Source organism: Protopterus annectens, chromosome 8.part0 (genome assembly GCF_019279795.1).
Source record: "Protopterus annectens isolate FY-2018-M chromosome 8.part0, PAN1.0, whole genome shotgun sequence".
Lineage (NCBI taxonomy): Eukaryota > Metazoa > Chordata > Ceratodontiformes > Protopteridae > Protopterus > Protopterus annectens.
Genome location: NC_056741.1, coordinates 1,420,991,713 through 1,421,007,780, shown reverse-complemented (window position 1 = coordinate 1,421,007,780; position 16,068 = coordinate 1,420,991,713). Strand labels below are relative to the sequence as shown.

Here is a 16,068-nt window from a genome sequence, read left to right as displayed (position 1 = left end):
TTCTAGTTATGAATTGAAAAACAAAGTCATTATCATGACAAGCCAAACAAGAACTGTTGCTGTTTAGAGTGGATCATTTGGTAACAAGATTTGAAGTATAGATTAATAAGTAGTTTTTTTTTTTTCTGGTCCTGAATGTACCTGTGCTATGTCATTAATTGCTCTGTAATTATTTAGGAAGAAATGGTCACACATTGGGCTAGTATTTTTTAAATGCACCTCCTAAGTTCTCATTAATGTGTCAAATCATATTGTTTGAGCAGTGCATATTACTAAAATATATACCTGTATCTTTTATTTTTTCAACTTTGTGCCACTGCTGTCATTCAACAGATAATTTGTTCCCTAGCACTAGGGTAAGAGTCAGCAAGGAACATCTGTCTACATCTGGTAAGCCTCTGGGGAAATCATGTGCGATGCCCCATCACTATTACAATGACTGTTCCCTAGGCAGCAAGAATGGTGGTTTCCATGGTTTGCATCTGAGACATTTCAGCATACAGTGTACCACTGAGTGTGAAGAAATGCATCCCACTACCTACCATAAGATGAGTGGGCTATGGCCCTTCCCTCCTACTCCCTGCTTGCATTCTCCAGTAACAAGGCTGCCAGGCAAACCCCCATTAACCTGGGTCACTGTCAGGGCATCCCTCTCTGCATAGATCCAGACAAGGTCTTTTCCTGTACTTTGCTTTTGTGTGCATTTCCAGTTACAACACCTTTTATGCATTGTGTATACTCCTAGACATCCTTATAGGGAGCTAACACCTCATTTCTACCAAAATAGGCTTCTGTAGTGGAGTTCTTAAGCAGTGCAGTCAAGACAGAGATAACCTATGTCCTGTATTTTGCAGACATGGTGAATATTCAAATATTTCCTATTACATTACTTTCTTAAATGCAAAATACTTTTGATGCTCTAAAAGAGACATAAAATAAAGAATAAATAAATACAATAAAGAAGAACTCCGTGTAGAAATCTGGGCATTCTTTTGAATGATAACACTTTCATTTAAATATGATTCGGTTTTTGTGGTAAACAAAAACATAGATAGTAAGATACTGTTATTATGGCATTTTGAACGAGGTACACTGTTATACAATTTCAGCAAAGAAAAAAAAACAAATCTAATAAATGGAAATCCAGTTTTAAACCTGTTGGTATGCCTGCATCCAGGGCAACGTACAACTTTGTCCCCCTTATTCTTGTCCTGGAAGGGACAATTTCTGCATCTTATTAATACTTTTCTCCCTGTAGCTACCAATGAGCTATAAAGAAATGATTTTTAATTCTTGAAACCTTGTTTGTCCATGCTGACATAAAAAAAAAATCAAACAACTTAAGCAATGCTGTAGCTTTTTTTTCTTTAATTTCAGATACTTTTATGAGTCTGTATAAAAGATAAAGTGTTTATTCATACAATGCAGAAATAAATAGAAAATTAGATTTGGCTTACTAAGCATTTTTTTTTCTGAAACTATAACATCATAATTAGATGTGGACTCATTTTGCTTCCAGCACCTGATGGATCTCCGAAGACATCTGATCTAATCTCCATAGACCCTTTAACTGGACTTCTTATCCCTAATTCAGCATCCGTTTTGCTTCTGACCAAGGAGTCCACATTAGCAGCACCAACTGGTTATGCTGTGCATCCCCAGACTGGAAAAGTTCTCCCCATATCTGGTAATGTGGGGTATGACTCAGAGAGATCAAAAGTAGTCTTCACAACAGATTCTACCACAGGTAAGTAAGGTTTATAACTCAGGGGATGCTGGGATTGTCTGCTGATTTCAAAAAACTCCTCTATCTCATGTATATTTTTAGAATTTTATTTAATGAATTATGCCTTGTGTGAAGATGCAATTACATTATACTTTGTATGTGGTTTAATTTTGTTTTCTTACCTAATATACATTATCACTTTATTATCAGTGGCTATGTATGTTGTTGAGGTATGTAAAACAGGCCTTTATTTAATTTTCCACATGACAATTTTATTAAATTTACATTGATGACCTATGCTGAGTCTGCAAATAAACTTACTTTATATACTATAGATAGCACATATTTCTATTTTTCTAGTGCTTCTTTATATCCTAATCTTGCCACTTAATTTGAACATATGAATTATAAACGTCACAGTATTGTAATGGTTTAAAAACAAAATCAGTTTATAAACTGCTAAAATACATGAATTGTCCTTGAATCCCTAATTGGTAGAAGAACATCTTTTGTCTAGTTCCATTTTTTTTTTAAATATTTCCAAACGAGCAAACATTAGGTCAGCATTAAAATTACCCTCCCAAAAGAAAAAACAGATCAATGTAATAAACCTTAAAAAATTAAATCATGGCTTCCAGGCAAATACATCTCCATACATTCATAGTCATTAAGTAATCTGGCATCCTTCAGACAATATACACACTCTCTACATATATATCTATATATCTAAATATCTGTTTATAGATAGATATATAGATAGATAGATAGATAGACAGATAGATAGATAGATATTACTTTATAGCCTATGCTATAAAGTTATATTTATGAATTTAATTTAGGCATTCTATTTCTCTACTATTCACAAATTGTGTTCTATCCATAATATGATCCCGATATTTTAGTCTGAGATCAAATGCCTAATTCCTTTGGATATTTTGGAAATAATATTTGTGGTGGCTTTATCATTGAATGTGTATCTGTTTTGTTTAGAATCATATAACAGCTAATAATTAAGTTCATCTAGCCTCTTCTGCCCTTTAAAATGATGGAAATGTCCTTAGTTATATATTTAAATTAATTATGTCTTTGTAAAGAAAGTGGGTTGCAAATTGGCATACAGATAGAATCCCCAGTGTGAAAGTAGTAGACCCCAAGTCAGACTGCCAACCAGTCACAAGTGGAGTACCACAGGGATTGGTCCTGGGTCCTCTCCTGTTTGGCATCTACTTCTCAGAAGTCCAGGCCAACACAGAGGGACTCCGGCTGACCAAGTCCACAGACAACTGCAATCTGGGAGCCATTATTAACTCCTTAAGTGATGTAGACATCCTACAGAAAGACGTCACTGAGATCAATGACTGGTGTCGAAACCATGGCCTTGCCAAAAAATGTGTCATCATCCCCATTGGGAAAAACTCAGTTCCTACTAATTACCACATTGATGGGAGTCCACTGAACACTGAAGGTGTTATAAGAGATCTAGGGACACTGGTTGGCAGCAACCTCTCCTTCAACTAACACATTGCCACTGTGATCAGAAAGTCCTTCTATGTGGCACATCTCATTGCCAAGGATTTTGCATTCAGGAAGAAAGAGGTCCTCATCTCTCTCTATTCTTCCCTCATTAAGCCAATCATCGAGTATTATGCCTCATTTAGCATGTACTTTACTAGACACATGCAACAGCTGGAAAGGCCAGAAAAGTACCTCACAAAGAGAATCATAGGCCTTAAACACATGTCGTACATGGACAGACTAAAAAAACTGCAGCTATTCTCTGTCTCATGTCATCTACTAAGAGGCGATCTCTGCTTCACTTACAAAGCCATGTCTGACCCAGCTCTGTTAGAAATACTACATCTAAAGAAATCCCAATCCCTCCACACCACACGCTCCAGAGACCTCAGCCTCAATACCACAATCAACAGAACATGCTGGAGGCACACATTTATAACCCAGAGACTGACCATGCTCTGAAATAGACTTCCCATACATGTCAAGTAGAGCACCTCACTAGACCTCTTCAAGAGAAATCTTGATGAGTGGATGGAAATAGAAAGTTCACCCCGGGGATCACTTCAGTGGCACTACTTGATAGAGGCACTGGGAACTAACAACGGGCAGCACGATGCCAGGGCACTTCTATGGGCTAGGCTTGTAAAGGCTCCAGGGCCATTAGCCTAGTACACACCTATTATGAATATCCATTGCAGTTCAAATGCAGTTCAAAATATATAATACCAAAGCATAATTTCAGTTACTTTCTGAGAAGCTATTTTTGAAAAAAATGTTGATCTTGGAAATGTATTTAACTGAACAAGAGCCAAGAAATCAGATTTTCCTGAATTATGAGATCATTATAGTCAACCTATAGAGTTGTGAAATGTTACAATAATTCATTAAAAGCTGTCTCACTCATATGTGAATGGTGAGTTTGCCAAACACTGTTATTTTTCAGTGGAGTCAGAACATCGTCTTTCAATAAATCCAGTCTGCTCCACTGATAAACAAGGGTTCCTGACATTCTGCAGTGGATTATTTAAAACCAGTGTTTTATCCCTTTTGAAAATAAGTATTCCTGTGCTAACATTATATTCTCCTTCTCAGTGGAATAGTGTAGTAAGCAATGCCATGGTAGTGCACAAATACATGTTAATCTGCTTTCTCACATTTAAAAGTATGGATGGCTCTGGAATTTATATCATGGCATGTGCGGTTGACTTTTTTGTATAGATATGCAAAACTCAACACCCCCCCCCCCCCACCCAAACACACACACTTTAAAGTCACTGTTTGTGATTCTGGAGGACTTCAACCTGATATGGAATGGTCAGGTTCCAAATGAAGTTAAATTAAATCTTCCTATGTAATTCAACCACAGGCAATCATCATTTACCATAGCTGTCTTACTGGCTAGTTGAGGAATAGCATGACACACTAAAAATTATGGCTTAATCCTTGAATTATTTGTTTTGAAAGGTTTTGTGAATTGTCAATAGCTTTTTGCTGTGGTTGCGTTAAATAACTAATGAATTAGCAGGAATTCTAAACGGGCCATTTACCAATGAATTGATGACAATCATGTAAGCTGTGTTTTTGCAACAAGTAATTGGAAGTCAGTGTTATAATCTGTTACTTATCTACAAAAATGATTGCTATATGTGTACAAAAAGTGCTACTGATAAATAAGATTAATACACATACACACACACACGCACACACACACACACACACACACACACACACACACACACACACACACACACACACGCGCGCGTACACAAACTGTTGATACCACTAGGGTAACATTATTAATTTCATGTTCATTTCAATTACCCTGAAAATTGAAAGGACCTACTGTGCATCATTTGTATACAGGTATGAAAGTTATGGGTACAATAATGAAGTATGATGAACTTCTATAACAACACATTTTTTATAATTTTTATTTATTTAGGTGAATCATATTCAAGTGATGTGCAAATTATCCCCTTTATACCATATCCTGTATGTCCTGATACTGGCTTGCCTACAAAAACTCAACTGAAAAGTCTTCGCCTTGGTTGCGAAATGAAACTAGACGGCCCTATGCAGGATCCAGTGACAGGAATTCCTGTACCAATCTTGGCAGTTACGATTCATCCTCAGACAGGCCTTGTATATCCAGTGGGAGGAACCTATGTCAGTCCTGTTACAAACTTGGTGGCACCTATAGAAATTGGAGGCATAATGATTGATAAAAGAAGTAACCACAGTGTTCCTATACTTGGAGTCAGCCTGGATCCATTTACAGGTAACTGTAATTACCATTCATCCTCTGCTTAGTAATTATATTTCAAGGCTAATTCAGAGTTCACACTGACTAAAGTATATGTTATTTAGCAATAATGAACACATTTGAGACATAATGGTTGATCATATTTCAGTTTATTAATTTTAGAAAAAAATTCTGCAGAATGAAGGACAGACATTAAGAATGTCATGTATGTATATAATGTTTTTCATTTTACTCTTGGGACATATGGCACTCAAACATTCCTCATACCCTATAGCTTTGGGACAATTAACATTAATAGCTGGAGTCCATCTCTCACCACACACCACTGTACACCACCTTAAAGGATATTAGTAAACCACCCACACTCCCAGTAATCCACAGAACCTGTACTGTAACTGTACATGCATGGGAATTAATGTTGTTTAGATACTTGTATTTAATGGTAGCAAAATCTACCTGCCTGTAGCAGAAAAATCTGTTTATGTCTAGCATTATAATATAGTAATAGTTCATTGGTACATATATGTTTACAAAGATTAAGTGAGGAAATGTTGAGGTCTCTCAAGCTGAATTAGATGCTTAGGGAGGTACATGCCAAATTGTGCATTATATTCAGTGATAGACATGATAAAGGATGAATAAAGCATCACTATAACCTGGACCATGAAGGATAGGTTGTGCATGGCAGGATTTTCTAACCACCGTAAAGGCTTAGTGGTCAAAGGAATTTCTGTTATTCATGTATATACCAAAGTAGTCCCTGATAACCGGACCAAATTTAAGTGAAATGTTATCTAAGATTTAGTGACAGTAAAGGAAACTATTCTGTTTTTGTGTGTGTGTGTGTGAGTGTGTGTGTGTGTGTGTGTGTGTGTGTGTGTGTGTGTGTGTGTGTGTGTGTGTGTGTGTGTGTGTGTGTGTGTATGTGGGTGTGTGTGTGTTCAGGATAAGCCCATGATTCTTCTTCTCTTTCGGCTGTTCCCAAATGTAAAGCTAACTACTTGCAGTACACGCTTCTTTGCTTGATTTATGAGTTCTAATTATATGTATATTATGTGCTACAAGTAATGTACAACAGCCTTTACATTCAAAGAATGGAATCTGATTGGCAGTTCACAGATAAGTGTTCTGAGAATATACTTTTGTACTGATACATTACGGTATACTGCGGTGGTGGTGCTGCGGTAGCGTTGTCGCCTCACAATAGGACGCTGTCCTGTTTGATTCTCAGCTCAAGCGTCTTCTGTGTGGAGACATATGTGAATGGGCGTACCTTCGTTGAAGGTTGTGCGTCAGAGCTGGCAACTCGGCACGTAAATATCTACTGCCAATCATTAGCGGACCGGAGTTCCGCTGTGGCGACCCCTAACCGGGAAAAGCCGAAAGACACAACAACTGATACATTACAGTGTTCTTTCTTTCTTTTCTTTTGCTTTCATTAGAAAATAATGGAAACCATTAAAATGATGTAAAAACGTAAATAAGACAGAGATAATCAAGATATGCTACCTATTTTGTTTTTCGTCTTACGTCTATACTTTTTTGGGGGGGGTCCATTGAACTGTCCCAGTGCAGTAGCCCTAAAAGTAGATAAACAGATACAAGTAGTGTAGCAGAGTGTGGTTGTTCTCATCAAACAGAATAGTACATAGTGATCCAAAATATGTAAATAGTGATATAAATAATGCTTGTGACCCAGAAATGTATAGTTTGCTGTTTTCTTGAAAAATAGTGTTTTTTTAGTTATATCTCTTACTTTAAGTTTAGGGAGAAATCTATCCTTTATTAGTAAGAACAGGTTTGTTGAATTATATTTTTCAGTAATATAAACATAGACCTGAGACAAGCACAGGCAGAGAATGATTGCTCTTGGTAAATGGAGCTTAATATCCGGATCAGTGGCACTAGGAGACTGAAGCAAAGAAAAACATTGGAGAATATGCTGGGAAATATTCCTGACACAAAGGGTCCAGACAGAACTACTACCAGAGACCCTTTCTAAGCATTCTAAGATTGAAGGCATTGACAATGAATTTTAACTAAAACCACAATACTTTATTTTTGTTTGGAAAAATCTGTTATCGCACTTGTATGTAATAAATTGCATTATTTTACTAAAAAACTGGTTATCTTAGATGCATACATTTTCCACATCAGGGGGATATGGTGGGCATTGATGGCAAAAATTAATATAGCCAAAGTCGTCAGAGCTAATGCTAGCAACATGATTGTAATTCACTCATATTAATAAAGACAGGGAGTCTTCTGGTGTGCTGACATTTATTTTTTTTTCTGTGAGTAGCAGTTTTTGTGAACTGTTGTGTGGACCCATGCTCCAAGATTACTACAGTAGGGCAATTGCTGAAGCCAAAGTAATAATCGTCATGTAGCCAAGACAATTGCAGTCCCATCCTAAACCCCCCCCCCCCGCAGAGGAAGATCTGAAAAATAGCTTACCACCTTAAGAAATATATGGAGGAGAATGATTACCATGAAAATGATAACATTAAAAGGCTTTTGTTGCCAGAGATGGTATTACCTCACATTCAAAATGTCCATGTTTGGATATTTGCTCATAAGAAAACAGTAAGGTCACAATTAAGTAACTTAATACATATCTATAATTAATGGTTAGATTGACGGGTGAGCATAATAAAATATAGAAATGGTAGCAAAAGATAAATTCAAAACTACTTATCTACTGCTTTAAGAAAATGAGTGTTTCAGACTGATCCTAAAAAAAAAAAACTATTGAAGATTTTTCTGTACTAGTAGACTGACTGTTATACCATGAAAACCTGAATACATCTGAACAATTTAGACCTACAATAAAATTTACATTAAATGTCAGTAACAAACCAAAAGTACTAGTAATATTAACAACATTTAGACCCCAGAAAAAACCCTAAAAACTATACTGTTTATAGAGTGTGCTACTGGTGAAGTTATTCTCTTTTAGAACGGTTGAAGCTGCACTCTGTTACTGTGCATTTGTCAATTGAATTGATTGCAATGCCCTGACAGAGATATACAAGGACTTTAAGACTCAGCCAGAATGGTAGCAATTATAAAAGGACTGTATGTATATCATAAGAAAACTGTTAACAATAAAGCAGTAGTGAAAGCTCAGGTCAGCAATTTTTTTTTCTAGGGAAAAAAACGCTTGGCCTAAGCTGTGACATTAAGAAAATCCAAAGGAAAAACGTGGTCCAAAACCGAAAAGAATTTATTCAATAAAGCAATGACTTAAAACAAACAGAATTGACCTAGGTTTCGTCCTTGTTAAAGACTTCTTCAGAATACATACCAAATCCATACTAACCTATTTATATTAACACAAGCCACACCCCTTAATAAAACAATTAATCTTAAAATTCACTTCTTATACATTAAAAATATAAATATATAAAAATGTGTGAACAATGTGATACTCAAAATGTGTTAAAATATTTATCCTAAAAACATTAATATATATAAGAATAAACATTAATTAAATAATATATATATATATATATATATATATATATATATATATATATATATGTATATTATATACTTGAATTTTTACCATATTGAATGCAAAATCATACACAACTACCCTGTGATGTATTTTAACCTTAAAAATGTTTAATAGAACAATAATCATTTAAACCAGGGTATTTGTGTGCATCCAACCTAATCTGCCATCTAAGTTCACATAAATCAAGATGAATATCCAAAATTTTCCCCTGTGGATCATATTTAATTTGTTGCACCACACAAAATTTGAATTCATGAGTTGGATTACTGGCTACATGCCTGGCTAATGCATTAGTGGATTTTAAATGCTTAATATCCAAAAGATGCTCTCTTACTCTTTCTCTAAAATTTCTACATGTTTCCCTATATAAAATGCCAGACATTGTTGGCATTTAGCAACATAAACCACATTTTTGGAAAAACAATCATAATGGCCTGAAATATAAATATTGTATTTATTAACGGTAAAATTATTACCTGTGGCCATGATATGTGCACAAATAGAACATCTGACACATTTAAAATTACCAATAATTCTATTAGTCTCTAAAATCTTCGAGTTAGAGCATCTTTCGAATATATCCTTGAATGCACAATCCTTCCTAAAAACAAATTTAGGGCTGGAACCCCATTCAATACCAGTGTTGTTATTCAGGTGTAAAATACCCCAGTTCTTTTTAATCATATTAACCAACCATTCTGAATCACCATTAAAGGGTGAAATAAACAAAAAAGGACATTCCCCACCCTATCCTTATTCATAGAATGAATTGTTTTCTGCACTACATTATGATTACCAAGAATAGGTGTATATATACCTGAATCCCTTTTATGTTTAATTTCAGAAAATAATTCCGTACATAAATCCCTTGGGTACCCCCTGTTCGTAAAGAGTCCTATCATATAATTCAACTCATCCACAAACCCTTGGTTATCACTAACCATCCGAGCAGCTCTGACCATTTGGCCTTTTATTATTCCTCTTTCTTGATGATTAGGATGCCAACTATTATATTGCAAATACGAATTGGGAAAAGTAACCTTCCTATATATACTAGATTTGATATTCATGGAAGCTCTATCCAATGTCAGTCTTACATCTAAATAGGTGATAGTATCCAAAGTATACTCATAAGTAAATTTTAAAAATTCAACCGTATTATTAATGTAACTGATAAAATTTACCAACTTATCAATCTCACCCTCCCACACAATAAAAATGTCATCCAGATATCATGTATACATCCTAATACTATCAAAATACACACTGTCAAACACATACTGTTGTTCCCAAAAAGCCATGATATAATTTGCCTAAGTGGGGGCACAAGCGGCCCCCATGGCTACTCCAGTACACTGTTTAAAATAGTGCCCTTCAAAAAACATATAATTGTTAGTTAACACTGTTTCCATCAATCTAATATATGTATTAATCTTATCTTGTTCATACACACCCGTGGACCATAACTGATGTTGTAACCAAGTAAGACCCACTTCATGTGGGATAACTGTAAACAAAAGGCGGGTTATTTGAACCTGCCGAAAGCGCTTACTATCACTTGGTTTTTACTTGTGGAATATTAAATTTGTGTTTCCAGCTCTCTTATCGTGTGCTGTCCGTTTCTTCAACAGTTTGCAGTTTGTTTTTGTTTGGTTCTAATTTGTAAACAAATTGCACACATCTATAGTCAAAACTACAATATCATTATTCACCTTAATATCCCTAACCTTCTGTAAAAAATCCCAAGAATCCTTGGAAATATAAGGAAAAGATTTTAATTCTTGTTTCATATGGTAGTCAATAAATTGACTAATAAAGCAAGTTTTACTACGCTTTCCATTAACTATAGGTCTAAAAGTAACATTATCTAATCCCTTATGGATTTTTGGAATCCCCAAAATATTACTGATTACTGGGTGTGCATTAGACATGAATTCAAATTCCTTTTCAGTTATTTCTACTTGATACAACATATCATCTAACATAAGATCTAATTTTTTAAAAGCAATATTAATTTCATTCAAACTAACTTGGGTATATGCATCATCATGTAACATAGACATCATAATGTTCACATAATCATTATTGTCTACAATCACTACCCCATTGCCTTTGTCCGGCTTCATTATTCGAATATTATCAATACTTAATATCTCTTGAATTAATTTTGTCTCATTTTCAGTCAAGTTAACGGGTGTGTACCTAAAATGTTGTTTAAAATATTCCCTAATCTCCATTTCACACATTTTTTCAAATAATTCTACCAATGTATTCATGGGTGGATTAAATGTACTAGGTTTTGACAAGGTTCCTTGTTTATCTGTACCACTCTTGTTACCAAAAAAGGCCCTTAAATTCATTTTGCGCACAAATAATTTCAAGTCTATAATCGTATCCACTAAATTTCCTTTTCTACAAGGTACATATGTAAAGCCCTTGGAAAACAAATCCACATGCTCCTCACGAAAAACATAATAGGAATAATTATATAATTTAAAATCATGCACTTGATTTTGTAACACATGAGGATGACTTAAAAATCCACTTTGTGATTGTACCCCTGCCTCACTTAAATCTAACATAATAGATAAACTAATATTAGTGTTATTCAAATCAATAGTCGCTTCGTTTGAAGCGAGCACATAATCATGTGGCTGTGCCTGTAAATTTCCGATCACAAAATTCACCCCCCCATATGTTTGGTTATGAGTACAAAAATCAGGATTTGACCCATCAACCAACGACATACAATTTAAATTATAATTGTCCAAGTTAGAATATTCAACAATCCCATAATCAGCACAATCACTTGGCATTACAGTCTGATGTTTTAAAACCCCTTCCAAAAATAAAGCGTCTTCGGACAGTGAAGAAACATATTCTTCTTGAACCGGATGTATAGTTAAATCTAACAGCAAATCCCGGTCTTCCCCAATATTCGAAATGCATTGCAAATCAAAGTCATTATCCAGTTCTAAAAAAACACTTTCTTTGTTACAAGCTACTGAATAAGAATCTACAACTCAATTTTCTTCTCTTTCATTATCCTTGGAATCAAAAAATACATCCAGACTAATATTGGTTGCTGGCACAACCGCGCCGGTACCAATGTTATTGTCACACTCAGTCTCAAAAAAGCACATATAAGCAGAAGTATGATGATCCATAGTTTCATTTAATGAAATTACCTCAATCTCCATGCATCTTCTTGTGGCTTCACTGGATGGTTCCAAACTTTTGGTCGTGCTCCAGTCCGAACAAACTCTATCCCCTCGTACGATTCTTCCCTGTTCCGGATTCTCTCTGAGCACCTTGGCCCATCTGCTAAAGGGCTCTCCATCCTATTTTGGTGAATTTTATTGTCTGCTGCTATGACGTTGCCATCTTCTCCATCCCGATTGGTCTGATTAGCTTTTACACTACGCCACCTCTGGTTCCCTTTGGACTGCGGATAAACCGTATCCAATTTATATGCTGAAATGTCCCAATCTAACTTAGACAGTTTTTTTATTAAAGATAAAGTCACAACTCTTATCCACTTCATTCACAATATTTATATAGTTAGTATAAAATTGATCGGACATCAAATCCTTTGTAATACTATCATTCATCCATTCCAGCTCCTGTAAAAACTCATCAATTTTGGCCTGATTATATTTAACCATGATACTCATAATGTCCAAACTGGTTTTGTTAAAAAGTTCATGCAACTCATTAATCATGTCCAAATTGCCAGCAATTCCGTTAGGGTATCTCCAGACTCGTAAGCCCTTCGGCACAAGCCCCAACTCAATATTTCCTAATTCCTAATTTTCTTAGTGTTCCTTTTCCTTGGCTGAGCTGTGACATTGCCCTTTACCCCACTGTAGTCTGATCTCGGAGTTGGTATACTTAGTTACGGGAGTGAAATGCTTTAACTGGTATGCTGTGTATTGTTGGTCTACTGATTTTTTTTCCCTAGGAAAGATTCGGTGACCTGGGGTTTCGCTGTTTTTGAATTTCGCTCTTTATGTGTCATTGAAATGGCATTCACTGTAATGCTGTTTCGACAATATAATATAGACCCAAAGTGGTGCACATTAATGATGATAAGAAAAAGTATTCTATAACAGAAATACAAACTGTAGTTGGAAAGACAGTCCATCCAGTTACTGCTATTCCCATTTTAACACATAGTAATGATAACAAAATAATTTGCTTATTGAAAACTGTTATGGAGACAATGGGGAATAAGGTACCTCATTTCATGAACCACCCTATCATTGTGGAGATGGAATCAGAAGGTTAATAAGCCTACAGATGTACATATGCATACATCATAAATGGGGAGGATCAACCACCACATACATTCATTAGAGTCTGTGACAAGATCCAGGCATACTGATAACACAAATGTGCAATAGCTAGGTTTATAAAACTAGGAAGAAACTACACCAATTAAAGGAATATACAGTAGAAGAAAGGAAAAAAAACATTCACACTAAAATATTGCTGCTTGGAGGAAGAACCTACATCAGTTAAAGAGATATGTCAGACGAACCAGTAGAACGAACATATACACTAACATTTAAATGCTGAATCAGGGAGTAGAAATGTGACTGCAGCCTGAAAATACTGCAAAGTAGGAAACTGACATGACAGCAGAACTAAAGAGAAGAGAATACTCAGTGAAAGGGTGCGTTTTGAAGAACCGAAGATAGGAAGTATACTGAATACTAAACTTTCTATCAAGCTAAAGAAGAAAACATGAGAAAAAAAGAACTCCAGGCAACAGGTTGTTGTTAAGAGGGAGAATTGGGACAATAAGACAGACTTTATCAGTGCTGAAGAGAGAAAAACAACTACTTGTTCTTCTAAACAAATTCCTGTCAGTGTAGGATAAAAATGTCAAATAAGGGGTAACAGGTATTTACAGGTTATTTAATAGGTAATAATAATAACGTTATAATAATGTTAACAATAGGTTAGGTAATTTATAGGTAAGAAAAAATAATACTGAAGATAATTCCTTTCCAGAGGAGGAGCAATGAGAAAAGAAAGAAATGGAGAGGGTAGTATTCTGTAACTCTGAAGCAGAAAGTAAGTTTCACAGAGAAGACAAGGAAAGGAGAATACGATGTATACCAAAAGACAAAATAACCATGAACAGAGTTCCAGTGAAGTGAAACTACATAAACTCCAAGCAAAAGAAATATGTTTCTATGTATCAAGTTCATAAAGAAAGAGAACAAAAATTAAATAAAATGGAGATAACTTACCCTAAAAATACCGATATTAAAATACTGGTATGAATTGCATTTTCTAAGAGAAACATTACACTGAGTCCGCAGTATCTGTATTGTGGTGGGAGACAGTAACTTGTACCCCCCAACTGGTTACCTTTCTGGAAACCCCATAGTTATCTGAACTTCAATTTACCTGGTTACATTTTAAAATGGCACAATTGGAAGAAGAGACTGTGAGAAGAGCAAGAGAACTGTATCTAACATGTTAAGGATAGATGTACAAGATGGTCATATTTCTTACCCCTACATTGTTGTAAAATAATTTCTTTACAGAGGCAGTAAAGATAGACATGAAATACTACACTGACTATTGGTGCCCAAGTCATTTAGAAACCTATCAATGAGAATAACACATAGATGTCATTCTATATTACTGTTGCAGTATTCCTAACAGTAGGAGTCCCTTGCCTAGGGCAGCCCAACATCCAGCCAGTATACCAAAGCCTTAGGTTGTAATAAGGACATCATACATCACATATATGTTCCCCTTGCATGGTGTAGGGCATAAAGGTGACATATGGATATACCATCCTCAAAACGTCTTTGCTGCCAGTCTGAATGCCATCTTCAGTCATCAGTCTAAATGCTGTTATGCCTGCTGGTTGCCAAGCCGTTTTTAGATAAGTACCCCGTTGGGGTTTTTCCCTCTTATTTTGCTTTTTGCTGATTGCTGGTTTACATATCATTGAGAAAGGGAAAATGACAGTGTAGGAGACAGATTCACCATAAGGACCATCACGGGCAGTGTTTGTTTTGCTGAGGTGCTTCTCCCATCCATACATCTTGTTCTATTTTTCAAGCATTTGTCCTGAAAATTTTGCATAGTTAGCTCTCCTCTTCAGCTATTTACCTGGAGAACGAATGTCTGAAACTGTTGGCTCAGGGTACTATGGCAGAATCATCCTGATCCAAAAGATAGCTGTCCATGAACAAGAAGAAGAAGACCAAGAAAGTTCAGCTGGATTCTTCTGCTGCAAATCCTTCACCAAATGTCTCTTTCGAGTCTGGTAAAAGCCTGGAGGGTGACCCCTTTTTTCCTCTGCTGTGACCTCTTTGGAGGCCAGCATGGACCTGACTTTTCACATGTCCCCAGACACTCTGCAGATGTCCATTCCAGATGTTCAGGAGGAGCCACAGCTGTTTATTTCTGAAGGGCTGAGGGGTGTCCCACAAATCCATGTTAGGTAGAAAATTCCCAGTACGCTTATTGACTGTAGACAGGGGTCTGAGCCACCTAAAATAGTTAGGGCCGATGTCCTTTTAAAAAAGAAGCAAAAGACTAAGCATATTTCCCATGTTGCTAATGTTCCTCAGAGTGAATGGCAGGATTTTACACAGGGTTTGTCCAGTGCCCTTATGGCTTTGAAGCCTCCTCAGCGGGTTTCTGCTGCCCCTTGGTCTTCTACTTCTCCCAACAGGCCTTGGGAGCAGGTTTCATCTGATGAGGAAGTACATTCTGATGAAGAATCCTTGGTCTGTTCCTCTCAGATTCCCTCTTCCTTGGGTTATGGTTCAGAAGAAGATAATTCTGTTAGCCCTGATTCTCCTTTTGCATTTCATTTGGGGATACTGTTTTGCATATGATGAAGGTTTTTAAGTGGGATTGAGACCACATTTCTGCTGTTCAAAGGAGGTATTATGAACTTCTTTAAATGGAGTCTCCCAGGCCCTCTGCTGTTCCTCCTGTTCTTGCTGCCTTATTGGATACTTTTTCTGCAGTTTCTCAGGCACCTGATTCTCAACCCTCTCCTCCTAAAAA

The 16,068-nt window shown here is 36.1% G+C and overlaps 1 protein-coding gene across 1 annotated transcript in view; it reads left to right on the top strand.

Moving 5' to 3' along the window:
• The window catches only part of LOC122808494, a 666,541-nt gene that overhangs the window by 33,177 nt on the left and 617,296 nt on the right, over positions 1–16,068 (top strand). The window contains exons 6-7 of the mRNA XM_044079450.1: positions 1,520–1,747; positions 5,184–5,519. Coding sequence (XP_043935385.1) covers positions 1,520–1,747; positions 5,184–5,519 — 564 coding nt within the window. The remainder of the gene's footprint in view (positions 1–1,519; positions 1,748–5,183; positions 5,520–16,068) is intronic.